General features: G+C 40.6%; 1 protein-coding gene and 1 long non-coding RNA gene across 2 annotated transcripts in view; one reads left to right on the top strand and one right to left on the bottom strand.

Annotated features, from left to right (window-relative positions):
• Positions 1-20,875, bottom strand: part of LOC136826257 (uncharacterized) — a 32,861-nt gene that overhangs the window by 9,912 nt on the left and 2,074 nt on the right. The window lies entirely within an intron of this gene.
• On the top strand, positions 939-20,394 carry LOC136825976 (mucin-2-like). The gene is made up of 9 exons (XM_067082837.1): positions 939-5,112; positions 5,904-6,317; positions 7,422-11,054; positions 16,009-16,107; positions 16,907-16,999; positions 18,022-18,432; positions 18,665-18,756; positions 19,456-19,539; positions 19,931-20,394. Exons 1-8 carry the CDS (start codon positions 1,188-1,190, stop codon positions 19,528-19,530), a joined length of 8,742 nt encoding a protein of 2,913 aa, XP_066938938.1. The 5' UTR covers positions 939-1,187; the 3' UTR covers positions 19,531-19,539; positions 19,931-20,394.

Raw genomic sequence — 20,875 nt, 5'->3', positions numbered from 1 at the left:
CTACTGGCAGATATAGTTAATTTCAAAATTTGAAATCCAAAGTGTAAATAACACTTCAATATATTCATCTTTGATATGTATAAATCTACCTACAGTAGTGGTTTCACTTTACAGTTAGAAGCCAAGACTATATATCAAAATAACTAAGTTATTAAAGTATCTTCCAGAGCAATTCTTAACATATTTACTTACAGGCCTTCTTAAATGTTGCTCTTCGAAAGTGATTCTTCTATAGTTGCCATCTTTACAGAGGAACCGGTGGACCAAATGCCCCAGTTCATAAGAACTATCTGTTTCAATTTGTTAGATCTAAATGCATTAGTCAAATTCTGGCAAAAAAAATATACAAAGCTCTGTTTCCTGGTTATTCTGGGAATACTCCTTTCAGGGCTAAGAACATAAACAAGAATGTCTAGTTACCCACAATTAGTGTGATGTAATATATATTTATAATTGTGTAGCTTTCTGAATGTTAAAAGGGACTAGCAGTAGCCAACAGTGGCCCCACAAGTGTTATCATCTTCAATAATTTCTTACAAGTGTCTATGCAAAGATCTTATGGGATACCAAGTCCAAATATATTATTTCAGCTGTCCCAGTACACTTTCTGATATGCAGGGCATGATTCAAACAGGATTCAAAAGGCTGTTTAAACATGTCTTGAATTAGTCGAGAAAAAAAGTTATTGCTTGTCTGGTAACAAGTCCGAACAAAAGTCAAAAACTTACTCTAATATTCCTTCCATTTTAAAAAATATTATTCAGTTATATAATTTTCTTCTTTAAATATTTTTCTCTTAAAATGAAAAGGAATTTACCAGGAAAAAGATAAAGTTGAGGTAAAAAAATAACAATTTAAAAACTTATAATACATAATGTCTAAATTCAATTCAGGAATATGTAAAAATAATTTTAACTTGATTTATTGTAAACGCACTCTTTCACCCATAAACATTTGCATGGCTATGAAATTTTATAGTATATTTTATGGAATTAACCAGGATTTAAAATATAATAAGAATGTCTAAGGTGATCTATGAAAAATATAAACAGCATTAAAGGTCTCTTTTTCACCATTTACCATTTATTTTCACAGCAGCATCTACCACAACTTCATCACCAACCACGACAACTCCATCACCAACTACGACAAATCAGTCACCAACTACTACAACTCAATTACCAACCATGACAACTCAATCACCAACCACTACAACTCAATCACCAACTACAACAACTCCATCACCAACCACAACAACTCCATCACCAACTACAACAACTCCATCACAAACCACTACAACTCCATCACCAACCACTACAACTCAACCACCAACTACGACAACTCCATCACCAACAACCACAACAACTCCATCACCAACCACTACGACTCAATCACCAACCACAACAACTCCATCACCAACTACAACAACTCAATCACCAACCACTACAACTCAATCACCAACCACTACAACTCATTCACCAACTACGACAACTCCATCGCCAACTACAACTCCATCACCAACCACAACAACTCAATCACCAACCACTACAACTCAATCACCAACTACGACAACTCCATCACAAACTACAACAACTATATCACCAACCACAACAACTCCATCATCAACCACTACAACTCCATCACCAACTACAACTCCATCACCAACCACAACAACTCAATCACCAACCACTACAACTCAATCACCAACCACTACAACTCCATCACCAACTACGACGACTCCATCACCAACCACTACAACTCCATCACCAACCACTACAACTCAATCACCTACGACAACTCAATCACCTACGACAACTCCATCACCAACCACAACTCCATCACCAACCACAACCACTCCATCACCAACCACGACAACTCCATCACCAACTACGACAACTCCATCACCAACTACAACAACTCCATCACCAACCACAACAACTCCATCACCAACCACTACAACTCCATCACCAACCACTACAACTCCATCACCAACTACGACAACTCCATCACCAACCACTACAACTCCATCACCAACCACGACAACTCCATCACTAACAACTACAACTCCATCACCAGCTACAACAACTCCATCACCAACCACTACAACTCCATCACAAACTACGACAACTCAATCACCAACTACGACAACTCCATCACAAACTACGACAACTCAATCACCAACAACAACTCAATCACCAACTACGACAACTCCATCACCAACTACAACTGAATCACCAACCACTACATCTCAATCACCAGCTACGACAACTCCATCACAAACTATGACAACTCCATCACCAACAACAACTACTCAATCACCAACTACAACAACTCCATCACCAATGACAACACCTCCATTACCAACTACAACCACTTCATCACCAACCACTATGACTCCATCACCAACTATGACAACTCCATCACCAACCACAACAACTCCATCACCAACTACTACAACTCCATCACCAACTACGACAACTCCATCACTAACAACTACAACTCCATCACCAGCTACAACTCCATCACCAACCACAACACCTCCATCACCAACCACTACAACTCCATCACAAACTACGACAACTCAATCACCAACTACGACAACTCCATCACAAACTGCAACAACTCAATCACCAACTATGACAACTCCATCACCAACTATGACAACTCCATCACCAACCACAACAACTCCATCACCAACCACCACAATTCAATCACCAACTACGACAACTCCATCACCAACCACTACAACTCCATCACCAACCACTACAACTCCATCACCAACCACTACAACTCAATCACTAACAACGACAACTCCATCACCAACCACCACAACTCCATCACCAACCACCACAACTCAATCACCAACTACGACAACTCCATCACCAACCACTACAACTCAGTCACCAACTATGACAACTCCATCACCAACCACTACAACTCCATCACCAACCACTACAACTCCATCACCAACTATGACAACTCCATCACCAGCCACTACAACTCAATCACCAACTACAACAACTCCATCACCAACCACTACAACTCAATCACCAACCACAACAACTCCATCATCAACCACTACTACTCAATCACCAACCACTACAACTCAATCACCAACTACGACAACTCAATCACCAACCACTACGACTCAGTCACCATCCACTACAACTCCATCACCAACTACGACAACTCCATCACCAACCACAACTCCATCACCAACCACTACAACTCCATCACCAACTACAACAACTCAATCACCAACTACAACAACTCCATCACCAACCACTACAACTCCATCACCAACTATGACAACTCCATCACCAACCACTACAACTCCATCACCAACTACGACAACTCCATCACCAACCACAACAACTCCATCACCAACCACTACAACTCCATCACCAACCACAACAACTCCATCACCAACCACACCTCCATCACCAACCACTGCAACTCAATCACCAACTACAACAACTCCATCACCAACCACACCTCCGTCACCAACCACAACTCCATCACCAACTACGACAACTCCATCACCAACCACCTCCGTCACCAACCACAACTCCATCACCAACTACGACAACTCCATCACCAACCACACCTCCGTCACCAACCACAACTCCATCACCAACTCGACAACTCCATCACCAACCACACCTCCGTCACCAACCACAACTCCATCACCAACTACGACAACTCCATCACCAACCACACCTCCGTCACCAACCACAACTCCATCACCAACTACGACAACTCCATCACCAACCACACCTCCGTCACCAACCACAACTCCATCACCAACTACGACAACTCCATCACCAACCACACCTCCGTCACCAACCACAACTCCATCACCAACTATGACAACTCCATCACCAACCACACCTCCGTCACCAACCATAACTCCATCACCAACTACGACAACTCCATCACCAACCACACCTCCGTCACCAACCACAACTCCATCACCAACCACTACAACTCCATCACCAACCACACCTCCATCACCAACCACAACAACTCCATCACCAACTACGACAACTCCATCACCAAACGCTACAACTCCATCACAAACCACAACAACTCCATCACCAACCACTACAACTCCATCACCAACCACACCTCCATCACCAACCACAACAACTCCATCACCAACTACAATAACTCCATCACCAAACACTACAACTCCATCATCAACTACAACTCCATCACTAACTATGACAACTCCATCACAAACCACAACAACTCCATCACCAACCACATCTCCATCACCAACCACAACAACTCCATCACCAACTACAACAACTCCATCATCAACCACTACAACTCCATCACAATCTACAACAACTCCATCACCAACCACGACAACTCCATCACCAACTACGACAACTCCATCACCAACTACTACAACTCAATCACCAACTACAACTCCATCATCAACCACTACATCTCAATCACCAACCACTACAACCCCATCACCAACTACTACAACTCCATCACCAACCACTTCAACTCAATCACTAACTACTACAACTCAATCATCAACCACAACTCCATCACCAACCACTACAACTCCATCCCCAACCAATATGACTCAATCACTATCTACTACAACTCCACCCCCAACCACTAGAACTTCTTCACTAACTACGACAACTCCATCTCCAACTACTACAACTCCACCACCAACCACTTCGACTCCATCTCCAACTACTACAGCTCCACCACCAACCACTTCAACTCCATCACCAATTACTACAACTCAATCACCAACCACAACTCCATCACCAACCACTACAACTCAATCACCAACCACAACAACTCCATCACCAACTACAACAACTCCATCACCAACAACGACAACTCCATCTCTAACCACAGCAACTCTTTCACCAACCACAGCCACTACCCAAGCTCAAACCACAACATCCTCAACTCTAATCACCACAGCTCTCTCTCTGACACCAACCACAACAGCAGCATCTTCAACTACAACTCAAGCACCAACTACAACTCAAGAACCAATTACAACTCAAGCACCAACCACAACCCCAGCTACTACTACCACGGTACCAACTCTAACAACTACCACTACTCAGCTGTCAGGTAGGTTTTCATTCTTACCACATGCAAGACAATATTCCAGTAGTATTTAAAATATGAAGTTAACCTTTGGAATAACTTAATGCAGTTCGTAGAAAATATAGAAAAATTATCAAGCAATGAAATATTATTCTGGTCTGTGAAATGATCAGCAATAAATCAAACTAACTTTGATATTATTCTGATCTGTGGGATGAACAGCAATAAATGAAATTATATTTTAATGAAGTTACTATCTATTATCTATTGGACTACTCTAAGTATCATTATCAGTATCTTTAAAAAAGCTGTGCAAGGGAAGTACAAAAATATTAACTCTAAAGGGCTGTAGGCAAAGCAATGGAAGAACAAAGAAAGGCTAAAGAGCTGAATCCAGCATTGGAAGTTTATCAAAACCATCAGTGCTTGCCTGAAAAGCACATGAATTTCTATGCTATTTACATCCCATTTTAAATTCGCCTAGCAAAAAATCCAAAGTAGTCTATTAAAAAGAAGAAAACACAGGTTCATTCTAAAAGGTGCTTTGAACAAGCCACTTAAAACTTTTGTCTATTTAAACATTTTTCCACGAGTTGTTGTTTTGCAACCCATTTCAAATTCACTCAGTGAAGAACACAAAGTATTTTATTTAAAAAAAAAAAACATTAACATAGGCTCGTTCTGAAAGTGCTTTCAAATCACTGAGCCACATAAAACTTTTGTCTGATTATACATTTCTCCCTAATTGTTCCTCTGCAACAAATGTATTGCATTTACTCCCTTCATCTACTGTTTTGCCCTGATTTGATTTCCAGAAACTGAAAGGCTGGTCACGATACTGAGGAGAGCGCGTGACTTCTTGCGGAGGCTACTTGCAATACTCAGAGGCCTGTCAGGGAAGAGGCGAAGAAGGAATGCCCCGACCTACGTTTTAGATACGTCGGTCTCAGGAAACCTTACAGTGTCACCCTACTGCGGGGTGCAAGATGAACTCACAGGCACCACAGCAACTGTCCTCAACACATTAATCGATTACTTTGCAAAAGTAACAGCAAGCAGTTCAGTTGATGAGGTTAAATGCATGACCAGCTTGCTGGGAGAGATTGTGCAGAAGATAGAGAGTAATGAAATTCCTGTTAGCCAAGATGAGACTTTGGCGGCAGCAGTCGACAATGCCACTAGTGTCCTGACAATCCTTATTGGTGACTTGGAGGGACAAAGTACGACAGGTACAGATAACAAATGTTGCTTTGGTCGTGTTTTGAAATCTGATAACAAAAATTAAGTCTATCCATCCATTATCAAAGGCAAAACGACACAGCAAACACTGATTATAAAGCCTTTACTTTTGTAAATAACTTAAACTACCTTGATGAATGGGTGTAACAAAGTTATGTTATCACCAGTCAACCCTCCGCTTGGTTTTGAAAATAATGTTTTTTCTTATTTCCTTCCATTCCACAGTCTTGCATCCTAAGAAGAATGTCTGCCTCATGAACTCCCACAATTCTGTCCCTTTATTTCTCAAAAAGAAAGTTTTTCTAATCTCTCACCATACCTTTCTTAATGATTCTCAGAGAATGTTTTCACTAATCCAGCACCTTAGTATTTTTCTAGGAGTTTTTCTCATCACTTCCCACTATTTCATGTTCCATTCTATTCCAAAATCTATGTCTTGATTTTGGAACGGAATGGAACCTAAAATTTAGGACAAAGGCCAAGAACTGGGACCTATGATGAGGTCATTCAGCATAGAAAGGGAAATGAGACTAAAAAGGTTTGAAAGGTGTAACGGGAGGAAAACCTCGCAGTTGCCCTATGCAAAAATTGTTAGGCTGGGTATTCAGAGTCAGATTTACCTGTCACTTCACCTCCAACTGGTCGACGGATGAGCGTCCACATGAAAAGAGTAGAACTGTCAGTAGAACTGATAGGTAAACCTGATCGTGAATACTCAGACTGCAGAGAAAGTGGAAAGTAAGATGGAATAAAGAGAATATGAAAGGAGTTAAAGTGGAAGCAGCGAAAGGAGAGAAAGGAATAAAAGGAGTTGCAACTTGGGCACCCCAAGTCTTGGTTTATTGAGTCATTTTTTCTTATAAACTCCCTTACCTTCCACCTGGTTTTTAAAAGAATGAGAAATGTGAATTGAAATCTTTCGTGATTATTTCTTATTATATATTTGTAATCATTTTGAAATTACAGTAATTATTCCTCTAGTTTATCAATATTTCTATGTAATTAATATTAACAGTAGTTTCTTAAATAAAAATTGCAAAAAGGAATATTTCATAAAAATAATATAATAATTTTCTTGTTTATGCCCACATCAGAATCTACCTCAACTCCAGCACCAACCACCTCAACTTTAGGTCCAACCACCACAACCCCAGCTCTCACCACCACAACACCAACTCAGACCACAACCTCAGGTCCAACCACCACAACACAATCTCAGACCACAACTTCAGGTCTAACCACAACAACACCAGCTCAAACCACAGCTTCAAGTCCAACCACCACAACAGCAGCTCAGACCACAACTTCAGGTCCTACCACAACAACACCAGCTCCAACCACAACAACCTCAGGTCCAACCACCACAACACCAACTCAGACCACAACTTCAGGTCTAACCACAACAACACCAGCTCAAACCACAACTTCAGGTCCAACCACCACAACACCAGCCCAGACCACAACACCAGCCCAGACCACAACTTCAGGTCCAACCACAACAACCCAAGGTCAGACCATAACAACAGGTCAAACCACAACAACACCAGCTCAGACCACAACTTCAGGCCTAATCACAACAACACTAACTCAAACCACAACTTCAGGTCCAACCACCACAACACCAGCTCAGACCACAACTTTAGGCCTAACCACAACAACACCAGCTCAGACCACACCCTCAGGTTCCACCACATCAACGCCAGCTCAGACCACAACCTCAGGTCCTACCACAACAACACCAGCTCAAACCACAACTTCAGGTCCAACCACAACAACACCACCTCAAACCACAACTTCAGGTCCAACCACCACAACACCAGCTCAGACCACAACTTTAGGCCTAACCACAACAACACCAGCTCAAGCCACAACTTCAGGTCAAATCACCACAACAACAGCTCAGACCACAACCTCAGGTCCTACCACATCAACACCAGCTCAGACCACAACCTCAGGCCTAACCACATCACCAGCTCAAACCACAACTTCAGGTCCTACCACAACAACCCCAGATCTCACCACCACAACACCAGCTCAGACCACAACTTCAGGTCCTATCACAACAACCCCAGATCTCACCACCACAACACCAGCTCAGACCACAACTTCAGGTCCTACCACAACAACCCAAGTTCAGACCACAACCTCAGGTCAAACCACAACAACAGCAGCTCAAACCACAACTTCAGGCCTAACCACAACAACACCAGCTCAAACCACAACTTCAGGTCCAACCACCACAACACCAACTCAGACCACAACTTCAGGTCCAACCACCACAACACCAACTCAGACCACAACTTCAGGCATGACCACAACAACACCAGCTCAAACCACAACTTCAGGTCCAACCACCACAACACCAGCTCAGACCACAACCTCAGGTCCAACCACAACAACGCCAGCTCAGACCACCACCACAACACCAGCTCAGACCACAACCTCAGGTCAAACCACCACAACACCAGCTCAAACCACAACTTCAGGTCCAACCACAACAACACCAGCTCAGACCACAACTTCAGGTCCAACCACAACAACACCAGCTCAGACCACAACTTCAGGTCCTACCACAACTTCAGGTCCTACCACAACAACCCCAGCTTCCACCAACACAACACTGGCTCAGACCACAACTTCAGGTCAGACTACCACGACACTAGGTCAGACCACAACTTCAGGCCTAGCCACCACAACACTAGGTCAGACCACAACTCCAGGTCCAATCACAACAACCCAAGCTCAGACCACAACCTCAGGTCAAACCACAACAACACCAGCTCAGACCACAACCTCAGGTCAAACCACCACAACACCAGCTCAGACCACAACTTCAGGTCCTACCACAACAACCCCAGCTTCCACCAACACAACACTAGCTCAGACCACAACTTCAGGACAGACCACCACAACACTAGGTCAGACCACAACTACAGGCCTAACCACCACAACACTAGGTCAGACCACAACTTCAGGTCCAATCACAACAACCCAAGCTCAGACCACAACTTCAGTTCCAACCACAACAACCCAAGCTCAAACCACAACCTTAGGTCAAACCACCACAACACCAGCTCAGACCACAACTTCAGGCCCATCCACAACCCAAGCTCAGACCACAACTCCAGCTCAGACCACAACCTCAGGTCCAACCACAACATCATCTCAGACCACATCCTCAGGTCCAATCACCACAACACCAGCTCAGACCACAACCTCAGGTTCAACCACCACAACACCAGCTCAAACCACAACTTCAGGTCTAACCACAACAACTCCAGCTCAGACCACAACTTCAGGTCTAACCACAACTCCAGCTCAGACCACAACTTCAGGTCTAATCACAACAACACCAGCTCAAAACATAACTTCAGGTCCAACCACAACTCCAGCTCAGAACACAACTTCCGGTCCAACCACAACACCAGCTCAGACCACAACCTCAGGTCCAACCACAACACTAGTTCAGACCACAACCTCAGGTCCTACCACCACAAAATCAGCTCAGACCACAACCTCAGGTCCAACCACCACAACACCAACTCAGACCACAACCTTAGGTCCAACCATGACAACACCAGCTCAAACCACAACTTCAGGTCCAACCACAACACCAGCTCAGACCACAAACTCAAGTCCATCCACAACACCAGCTCAGACAACAACTTCAGGTCCAACCACAACACCAGCTCAGACCACAACCTCAGGTCCAACCACAGTGCCAGCTCAGACCACAACTTCAGGTCCAACCACAACACCAGCTCAGACCACCTCAGGTCCAACAACAACACTAGCTCAGACCACAACATCAGGTGAAAACACAACACCAGCTCAGTCCACAACTTCAGATCTAACCACCACATCTCCAGGTCCAAATACCACAATTTCAGGTACAACCACAACTCTAGCTCAGACCACAATTTCAGGTACAACCACAACAACCCCAGCTCAGACCACAACTTCAGGTTCAACCACAACAATCCCAGCTCAGACCACAACTTCAGGTCTAACCACCACAACTTCAGGTCCAAATACCACAATTTCAGGTCCAACCACAACTCTAGCTCAGACCACAACTTCAGGTGTAACCACAACTCCAACTCAGACCACAAATTCAGGACCAACCACCACAATATCAGGTCCAACCACAACAACATCAGCTCAGACCACAACTTCAGGACCAAGCACACCAACTCTAGCTCAGACCACAACTTCAGGTCCAGCTACAACAACCCAAGCTCAGATCACAACTTCAGGTCTATCCACCACATCTTCAGGTTCAACTACCCCAACTTCAGGTCCAACCACAACAACTCCAGCTCAAACCACAGCTTCAGGTCCACCCACAACATCCATAACTCAGACCACAACTTCAGGTCCAACCACCAAAACTTCAGGCCCAGCTACAACAACCCAAGCTCAGACCACAACTTCAGGTCCAACTACAACAGCCCAAGCTCAGACCACAACTTCAGGACTATCCACCGCATCTTCAGGTCCAACCACAACAACTCCAGCTCAGACCACAACCTCAGGTCCAACCACAACAACTCCATCTCAGACCAAAACCTCAGGTCCAACCACAACAAATCCACCTCAGACCACAACCTCAGGTCCAACCACAACAACTCCATCTCAGACCACAACTTCAGGTCCAACCAACACCTCTCCAGCTCAAACCACATCTTCAGGTCCAACCACAACCACTGCAGCCTCCACCGGACAAGGTAAATTCTCACATGCTGTACAATCTTGTTTAAAGAATATCATAAGTAATATCTATATAATGATATCTTTGGAAAGATGTTATCCTGCACTTTAAGCAGAACGAAACCCTTTATCTTATAAAAAAAAATGGTGCCTTGTTTGTCAATAAAGTTATTAAAAATCCTGAAAAATTAATCTTCTGGACTTTCAATTTATGCCAAATTCCAAAGAAATTTTGTTGAAATATTCAAATACTCAACTCTTATTTCATATGTTTGTTAAGCTTCTCTTTGGGGATACTCATGAATATTGAAATAATGGAAGGATAATTTTGTGGTAGTGAGTTATATAACCATTGCTCTCAAATCTTGCTTGGTTGTGCATTAAACAATTGCCTTTGCCGAGTGTTTTAGCCTTTAAAAGTAACATTTGTCATAAATTGTAAAGTTTTCTCTTTATTTAGTCTTATGCTTTTAAAATTACTTAATCGCATTTAAAGCTCTTTTCACTATTTTATACAACTTTAATCTTTTTCACACATTTTAAATCTACTCTTTAAATGTTTGGTATGCATTTTCATAGCATTTTGACTTGTTCTATAAGAATGCTTGCTTGTTAGGAGTAATAATAATAATTATTATAATAACAGTAATAATAATAATAATAATAATAATAATAATAATAATAATAATAATAATAATAATAATAATAATAATAATAATAATAATTCTTTTCTTTCTGTATTTCCTATTATCTTCAGTAATTTATTTCAAATGAACACTACATTCTTTTTTTTTGGCTTGAATTTCAAGTCAGTGGCCCCTGTAGGCATGTTCCATTTGAATAGGGTTCTGAATAATAATAATAATAATAATAATAATAATAATAATAATAATAATAATAATAATAATAATAATAATAATAGATTCACAATTTCGTGAAAAACAATCTGAGTAATAAAAATCCACAATTATATAGTAAATATAGGCCTATTACTATGTAAAATAAACCAGAGTTCCTCATCAGTGTTAACATTAAAATGCAAAGTGAGGGTAGTTTTCTTATGAAATAGTTTTTAAAAATAGGGTGGGGCGAGAAGATAACAGCCCATCACGGAAGTGCTGGTTCGGGTGTTATGTTATTCCAAACTCAACAGGCAGTTGCGCCAACCTCCTTGGTCTTCGTACTTGCGATGTTGCACCTGCCTGCGCTGCATAGGTGCCATAGTCGGAACCATCCACAGGGACGTCGGCTGTCTGGAGAGAGAGAGAGAGGGGGGGAGAGGAAGCAGAGCATCAGGGTTCACACGCTCAACGTCAGTTTTGAAATTAAAATGTTTTATGTAGTGTTTGGCAATAAATCAGTTGATGAAAGGGTCTTCATTAGTAAATGACTTGTTATCTTCAAAAGATACTCCCATGTTTATGGCAGCACCTTCAACTAATCTTCTCACGTGAGAATCGTCACTTTTAAAAATAGTTCGTGCACCACCCCAATTAATTCTGTGGCCTAAATTAAAACTATGAGCTACCAAAGCGCTCCCCGTGCATGAAGATCATAGGCCCTTCTGTGTTCCTTTAATCTTACATCCAATCCCCTACCACTCTCCCCGTAGTAACAACCATTGCAATCATGGCAGGGAACCTTGTAAACACCGCTGTTTCTCTTGGTGCTGTTATTATTCTTGGTAAGGGCTTTTGCCAAGGTGTTTTTATAGGTATAAACAATTTTTATATCCTTTTGGTATTTATTCATATAATCGCCCACTCTTGAGACTTCTTCTTAAAGGGTAATGATACATGTTTCTTGTTATTCATTTCCTTATTAAGATGACCTATATAAAACCTCCTTTTAGCCCGGCTGATGGCGTCAGTAATAAAATGTTCCGGGTACTTTAAGGACCTGAAGGTATCTACGACATGGGAGAGTTCTTCTTCTAGAAATTCGGGGTCGCATATACGGAGTGCTCTTAAAACAAAGCTAATGATAACATTCCTTTTAACTTGCTGTGAGTGGTGGGAAAAATAATGAATATAATTTTCTTTGTTAGTAGCTTTTCTAAAAACCGAAAATTTGAAAGAGTTACTGTTTACATCCCTATGAATTAGGACATCTAGGAAAGAAATCTTGCCATCAACCTCTTTTTCAACTGTAAATTTTATAGAATCGACAACGTTGTTGGCAGTATTCAGTCAGCAGTCTAAAGCTACGTCGTTGAGGTAAAAAATAATAAATATATCGTCTACATATCTCACCCACAGAGCAGGCTTGCAGGTTGGGTTACATCTCTTTAATATTTCAACTTCTATAAACACCATGCACAGGTTAGCTAAAACTGGTGACATTGGTGAACCCATAGAAACACAGCTTTTTGTTGGGAATATTTATTATTAAAAGAGAAAATAGTACAATCAACACAGATTCTAACCAGTTCGAGAAATTGGTCGCATGGAATACGAAAGCTGATAGTCCCTCTTCGTGTCTTTTCTTTAAATTTTCCTCAACAAAATCAAGCATTGGAACATTCGTAGATAAAGAGGTGACATCGAGGCTAATCATCCTACCATCGGAACGGTTAAAATTCCTTAGTCTATCAATGAAATGGGAGGAGTGTATTAGATGAGCATCAGATATGGTGACCCGCAGAGTGTTCTTGCCTCTTGGTTGGCTAAGTCCCTTAGCCGATTACTCGGCACCATATCTAATGCTCACCTAATACACTCCTCCCATTTCATTGATAGACTAAGGAATTTTAACCGTTCCGATGGTAGGATGATTAGCCTCGATGTCACCTCTTTATCTACAAATGTTCCGCTTGATTTTGTTGAGGAAAATTTAAAGAAAAGACACGAAGAGGGACTATCAGCTTTCGTATTCCATGCGAACAATTTCTCGAACTGGTTAGAATCTGTGTTGATTGTACTATTTTCTCTTTTAATAATAAATATTTCCAACAAAAAGCTGTGTTTCTATGGGTTCACCAATGTCACCAGTTTTAGCTAACCTGTGCATGGTGTTCATAGAAGTTGAAATATTAAAGAGATGTAACCCAACCTGAATGCCTGCTCTGTGGGTGAGATATGTAGACGATATATTTATTATTTTTTTACCTCAACGACGTAGCTTTAGACTGCTGACTGAATACTGCCAACAACGTTGTCGATTCTATAAAATTTACAGTTGAAGAAGAGGTTGATGACAAGATTTCTTTCCTAGATGTCCTAATTCCTAAGGATTTAAACAGTAACTCTTTCAAATTTTCAGTTTTTAGAAAAGCTACTAACAAAGAAAATTATATTCATTATTTTTCCCACCACTCACAGCAAGTTAAAAGGAATGTTATCATTAGCTTTGTTTTAAGAGCACTCCGTATATGCGACCCCGAATTTCTAGAAGAAGAACTCTCCCATGTCGTAGATACCTTCAGGTCCTTAAAGTACCCGGAACATTTTATTACTGACGCCATCAGCCGGGCTAAAAGGAGGTTTTATATAGGTCATCTTAATAAGGAAATGAATAACAAGAAACATGTTGATATCATTACCCTTTAAGAAGAAATCTCAAGAGTGGGCGATTATATGAATAAATACCAAAAGGATATAAAAATTGTTTATACCTATAAAAACACCTTGGCAAAAGCCCTTACCAAGAATAATAACAGCACCAAGAGAAACAGCGGTGTTTACAAGGTTCCCTGCCATGATCGCAATGGTTGTTACTATGGGGAGAGTGGTAGGGGATTGGATGTAAGATTAAAGGAACACAGAAGGGCCTATGATCTTCATGCACGGGGGAGCGCTTTGGTAGCTCATAGTTTTAATTTAGGCCACAGAATTAATTGGGGTGGTGCACGAACTATTTTTAAAAGTGACGATTCTCGCATGAGAAGATTAGTTGAAGGTGCTGCCGTAAACATGGGAGTATCTTTTGAAGATAACCAGTCATTTACTAATGAAGACCCTTTCATCAACTGATTTATTGCCAAACACTACATAAAACATTTTAATTTCAAAACTGACGTTGAGCGTGTGAACCCTGATGCTCTGCTTCCTCTTCCTCTCTCTCTCTCCAGACAGCCGACGTCCCTGTGGATGGTTCCGACTATGGCACCTATGCAGCGCAGGCAGGTGCAACATCGCAAGTACGAAGATCAAGGAGATTGGCGCAACTGCCTCTTGAATTTGGAATAACATAACACCCGAACCAGCACTTCCGTGGTGGGCTGTTATCCTCTCGCCCCGCCCCCTTTTATTAAAAACTATTTCATAAGAAAACTACCCTCACTTTGCATTTTAACGTTAACACTGATGAGGAACACCGTTCAGGTGTTCGAGAGTCTTTGGTTTATTTTACATAGTAATATATTTACTATAAAATTGTGGATTTTTATTACTCAAATAATAATAATAATAATAATTATATTCTTTTTGTATTTCCTGTAATTTCATTCAAATGAATACCATATTCTTTTTTTGACTTGAATTTCAAGTCACTGGCCCCTGTGGGCTTGTTCCATATGAATAGGGTTCTGAATAATAATAATAAATAATAATAATAATAATAATAATAATAATAATAATAATAATAATAATAATAATCGTCATTTTACTCAACACATCTCTTTCTTCTTTTAGCAACTCTTCAGCTTGAAACCATCACCAGAACGTGACCCCCCAAAACTCATTTCTTATAACCTGATGGAAAGGCAATTCATTCTCTCCCTCACGTCAGCTTCTGGGGGGCTGAAATGACTTCAAGCTTTTCTTGAAGTACAGTACAAATCACTAAATCTGTTTCTTGTTGGTTTAGATAAGTTGCTCCTTTTTCTCAAACTATTTTGGCAACTGTTCCGTCAAGCATGAGAAGAGGTTTCCCCTTCCTCAGGCGACCGGGGTCAGCATGCATCTATATCCATGTACCTATATCTGCATCTGTATATCAACAGGTATAGATACTTCTTTCCACTCATTTCAGGATGTCTTCCAAATCGAGATGCGAATCCCGAAGGATCTGCGAAGCCCTCAGGAAATCAAGGTTTTTGTTCGGTCTGCATTTCAGGCAGTTGGAAGTCTGGTGAGGAAGACTCTTCTTAACTTATGGTTTTCTTGCGGTTCTTCTCTATCTGATCCGAGGTTAAATATGGAATGTGATAAATATATAAATAAAGGCAATGCCACGAAGGAAAATGAAACGACAGAGTGGTGCTACTAGGCCTTTCGACTTGCTGTCGTTTACTTAGCAGTCTGCTGGGCAGAGGACAGTAAGTCGAAAGGCCTAGCACCACCCGTCGTTTCACTTTCCTTCGTGGCAACGTCTTTATATATATATATATATATATATATATATATATATATATATATATATATATATATATATATATATATATATATATATATATATATATATATATATATACCATTATCCAGTAGAATTCACTGGGGTAGATTCTGTTTATAGTTTTTTACATCTTCATTTCTTAATGAAATGTGGAATATAATGCTGATAATAGAACTGAATTACAAAAAATTCAGCCCTGTTGGCCTATACAGTGAATTATGTACCTGGAGATTAAACAGCTGTGGTGAGTGGTAGCTATGGTGAGGAATAGCATCCAAATAAATTTATGACAAAGCTGAAAGGGCCAGGTGTGCAGAAATCGAAAAAAACTAAAATCGTTAAGCGTGGTCTATGTCATTTGATTTTCTTCTGAATTTTCCTTTATAATTTTCTGCAATGTCTTTAATTTCTATTTTTCATAATCATATATTTTTACTTCATTTGATTTTCTCTTAAGTTTTCCTTTATAAATGTCTGCTTTATCCGTTGTCCCTATTTCGCATAACCATTTCTTTTTTATTAATTAATTCTCCAGTTCCAGGATGCGTCGACAATAACCGGTGCTATTCCTACGGGCAAAAGAGAGGCAACAATGATATTTGCACCCGATTCGGATGGCTCCCAACCGGTATGTATCAATCGTCCAGTTTTGGGGTTTTCGTAAACCTTTTTGAAAACAGCTTCGTCTGTCTTGAATTCTGTATCCTTACAGAGATGGCGGTCTGATTCCTGAAACTCGTAGAATAACTTTTTAAACAGGCAGACTGTTCAAGAATTTCGATCACTGTTAATTTTGCTCCCACTGTCAAGTCTGGACAACGAAGCCTTCTTTTTTTATGCGAATGAGTAATTACTGAAGATAACAAGAACCTTCATGATATGTTTTCCTTATCAATGCAAATATTTTAAAACTGCAGCAGTGATGAAAGACCTTCATGATTTTCTTAGTGTGGATGAGAATAACGTTTAAATCTTTGTGCCTAGGCTCTTTTCATATTGATGAAATGTTTCAGGAAGTTTTTTTATAACCTACAAATTTGGTTCATGAGGACATCCATGATTTCTGAGCAGATGAGAATCTTGCTAAAACAAAGTAAAGTCACAAAGCCGTCATGATGCTATGGTTCGGAACCAACTTGGCTTAGCACCTTCAATGTTTTGTGTGTGTGTGTGTGTGTGTGTGCGTGTGCGTTTATGTCTTCCTTCTTTTGTGAAATGAGAACATTATTCTCCAAGAACTGAACTCAAATCTCCTCAAGAGACAGAACCCCACAACTTCTGCTAGCGTCCAGTTGCGCTACAAAAGAACATTTGAATACGCCTCTTTATGATTGCTTTTCTCTCAGTATAAATGAGTCGTGCTTGCTTAAAGGAGGCCAGAGAATGTATCTCTGCAAGTAGAGAGACACATTTAATGTCACCAAAGACTGGGCCAAGAAGCATTCATGAAAACAGAAGCGATATACGTACGTCTAGAAGCATGATAACTGAGATAAAAATAGAATTATTGTTCAGCATGTCAACCTTACTAGATCTTGGTCCTTTCAAAACATTGTTATTGTTCTCAAAGTGTTTGGTTCTCCCATTTTCTCTTCGTTTATAGCCTGTATCAACTTCATACCAACTCGTTTACTCCCCTCATCTTCACAGCACGCTACTGGCTCATCGAAGCTCTCAAGGCAGCGCTTGCAAGCTTCAACAGACTGTACAGTCTAATGCAGCAGATGAGAGCCTCAATGGGACGCAGGAGACGCGCCCTGTACTCTATGTCAGCCCCCGACAACAACACGATCGTCCTCACTTCTTACTGCGGGCTGGGCAGCTCTATGACTGATTCGCCAACGAATATCTCTTTATACTTGGCCAACTACTTCTTATCTCTGACCCATAGCAGTGATCCTGAAGAGGTCGAGTGCATGGCCTTCTTGCTGGACGAGTTCGTGGAACTCGTAAGGAATGGGACGGCCAATTTGGACCTCAGCGAGATGCCCAGACTCTTTAACACCACTGAAAAAGCTATCGAGTGGGTGACCATACTCATATATGGAATGAACACAACAAGTAAGGGGGATTTCTGTCTGTGGCGTGGCTAGCTGTTAGCTGCACCTTCTGGTAATAAAAGGAACACTTGTTTTTTTTATGTCTTTTTTTAGCATAGATATTGGTACCAAAGATGAAGATTCAGGAAAAAAATGTAATTTCGCAGTAGGTCTGTTAAATTCTCTGAACTATTAAGCAAGATCTGCTTTGTTATGGGCTAAAACTATACCAAGATTTCACTTTTTTTTTCCAGCAACAGCAGCGCAGACTTCTGTAACTACCTACGCTCCAACAACACAGACGAGTGTAACTACCACACCAGAAGTGGTGACTCCACCACCTGAGGTACTCTACTGAATACTTTCTCAAATGCTTGTTTACATTCTCCAATAATAGGGCAATGCCATCGTGCACCTCATGCGGTGCACTGTAGGCATTACTTAAGATTCTTTGCAGCGTGCCTTCGGCCCCTAGCTGCAACCCTTTTAGTTCCTTTTACTGTACCTCCTTTCATATTCCCTCTCTCCCATCTTACTTTCCACCCTCTCCGAACAATTATTTCATAGTGCAACTCCGAGGTTTTCCTCCTGTTACGCCTTTCAAACCTTTTACTGTCAATTTCCGTTTCAGCGCTGAATGGCCTAATAGGTCCCAGTGCTTGGCCTTTGGCCTAAATTCTATATTCAGTTCTAGTCTAATCATGAGACTTTCCAAGTAAAATGTGATAAAATTAGCTTTGTATGAGGCTCTGTGCATACTGTATTCTCTTTGAGTACTTTGCTCATTTACCCTAAGTGTGGCATCTAGAAAAAGTAGTCGTTGCTCACAGCATTAATTCCTTGACATCTCCAAAAGTTAAGTATATATTAGTTTTACCAGACCACTGAGCTGAGGATTAGACTTATTTTACGTGGCTAAGAACCAGTTGGTTACCTAGCAATGGGGCCTACAGCTTATTGTGGAATCCGAACCACATTATAGCGAGAAATGAATTTCTATCACCAGAAATAAATTCCTCTAATTCTTCATTATTGACTTCCCCAGATACGGCCAGTCAGACCCAAGAGGAGAAGGAGGCCCTTGCTGATACGCGTCATACAGAAAATGGCCATGCCATAGACGTGAAAAGTAAGTCTCACCACCATCAGGTAAATTTACAAGAGAAGTTACAAGCCCAAGTTGCATAACTCCTGTCGTTTAGTCATTTAAAACTGAAATATGAATTTGTGTCCTTGATTTTTACTTATTTTTTCTTAATTTCATAAATTATTTAGTATTAATTCATTCCCAGTTGACCTCCATAACATGAAAGAAATGGAAATGTTATCAGGGATATATATATATATATATATATATATATATATATATATATATATATATATATATATACCCTCAAGATGTGAGTTAAATATACACGAAAGCACAGGATTCTGATTTATTTCCTTATCTTCTACAGAAACTTGAAGTATATTTAACCACGTGATCACTGTAGAGGTAAAGTCAATCACTTATCTTGCAGGCAAACACCGAACTGACCGCGTTATTTGAAGAGACTTCGAGAACTTGGAAAGAAAAACCACAGGACGACGGAAAACCGCCTTTCCCAGAAACCATCTGAACGCATCTTCGCGCGGGCTTCTGAACACATCTTACGAGCTTTCTGCGTGTCTGACTTTGCAAAGCTTCCCATTCTCTTTCTTGTTAAAAAAAATAAGAAAACTCAGGTGATCTGTAGTTGAGTTTTCCCTCGAGTTACCTCCAAACTTAAGATCAAATGTACTACTTCTTCTCTCTTTACTGAGAAATCCGGGAGATTCTTTTTGACTTGACACGAGATCGTCAAATAAATGTTTATTTTAATGAAATATTAACATGTGATCTACTTATCGAAAAGGAGCACAGGATACTTCGATTATAGTGAGATATTTCGATCGTCTGTTGCGATATGTATGATGCAATTGACGAATAAATTGGTTAAAACATCGTTGAGTTCATTATTTCCCTTACGTACAGTGATTGGTATTTATGCAGAAAATTTGCTTCCGGAACATTCTGAAAAAGGTTTCCTTAAAATGAACATTTGGATAACATTACACAGTTAACAACATGTACGCATTTTAAGAGGTCTGTGGATGGCAAACCTCACTGCAAGGAATTTAATTTGCACCCCTACGTTCAAGTATGTCATGTAAGTGATTAAACTTGCAAAACAAGATATTAACTCTCTGAGCAAAACTGAAAAGAAAGTATATAAAACAGCTTTGGGGGCTCAAATGAATACTACATGATCTGTTTACGATCAAAATTAGGAGCATCTTTTCTGGATTACGTTACAAGAAAATGAACTCAAACACACCCAGGCCTATACTGACATAGCAACGGGCCTTTAATCAACGATGAATCAATATGAGAACAAAATGCTCTCATAAATGAATTCGAGAAAGAATTCAGTCCAAATCTGGGT

The sequence above is a fragment of the Macrobrachium rosenbergii genome, chromosome 40 (genome assembly GCF_040412425.1).
Source record: "Macrobrachium rosenbergii isolate ZJJX-2024 chromosome 40, ASM4041242v1, whole genome shotgun sequence".
In the NCBI taxonomy this organism is placed as follows: domain Eukaryota; kingdom Metazoa; phylum Arthropoda; class Malacostraca; order Decapoda; family Palaemonidae; genus Macrobrachium; species Macrobrachium rosenbergii.
Note: the sequence above shows the minus strand (reverse complement) of the source record. Positions and strands in the feature narration are given on the sequence as shown.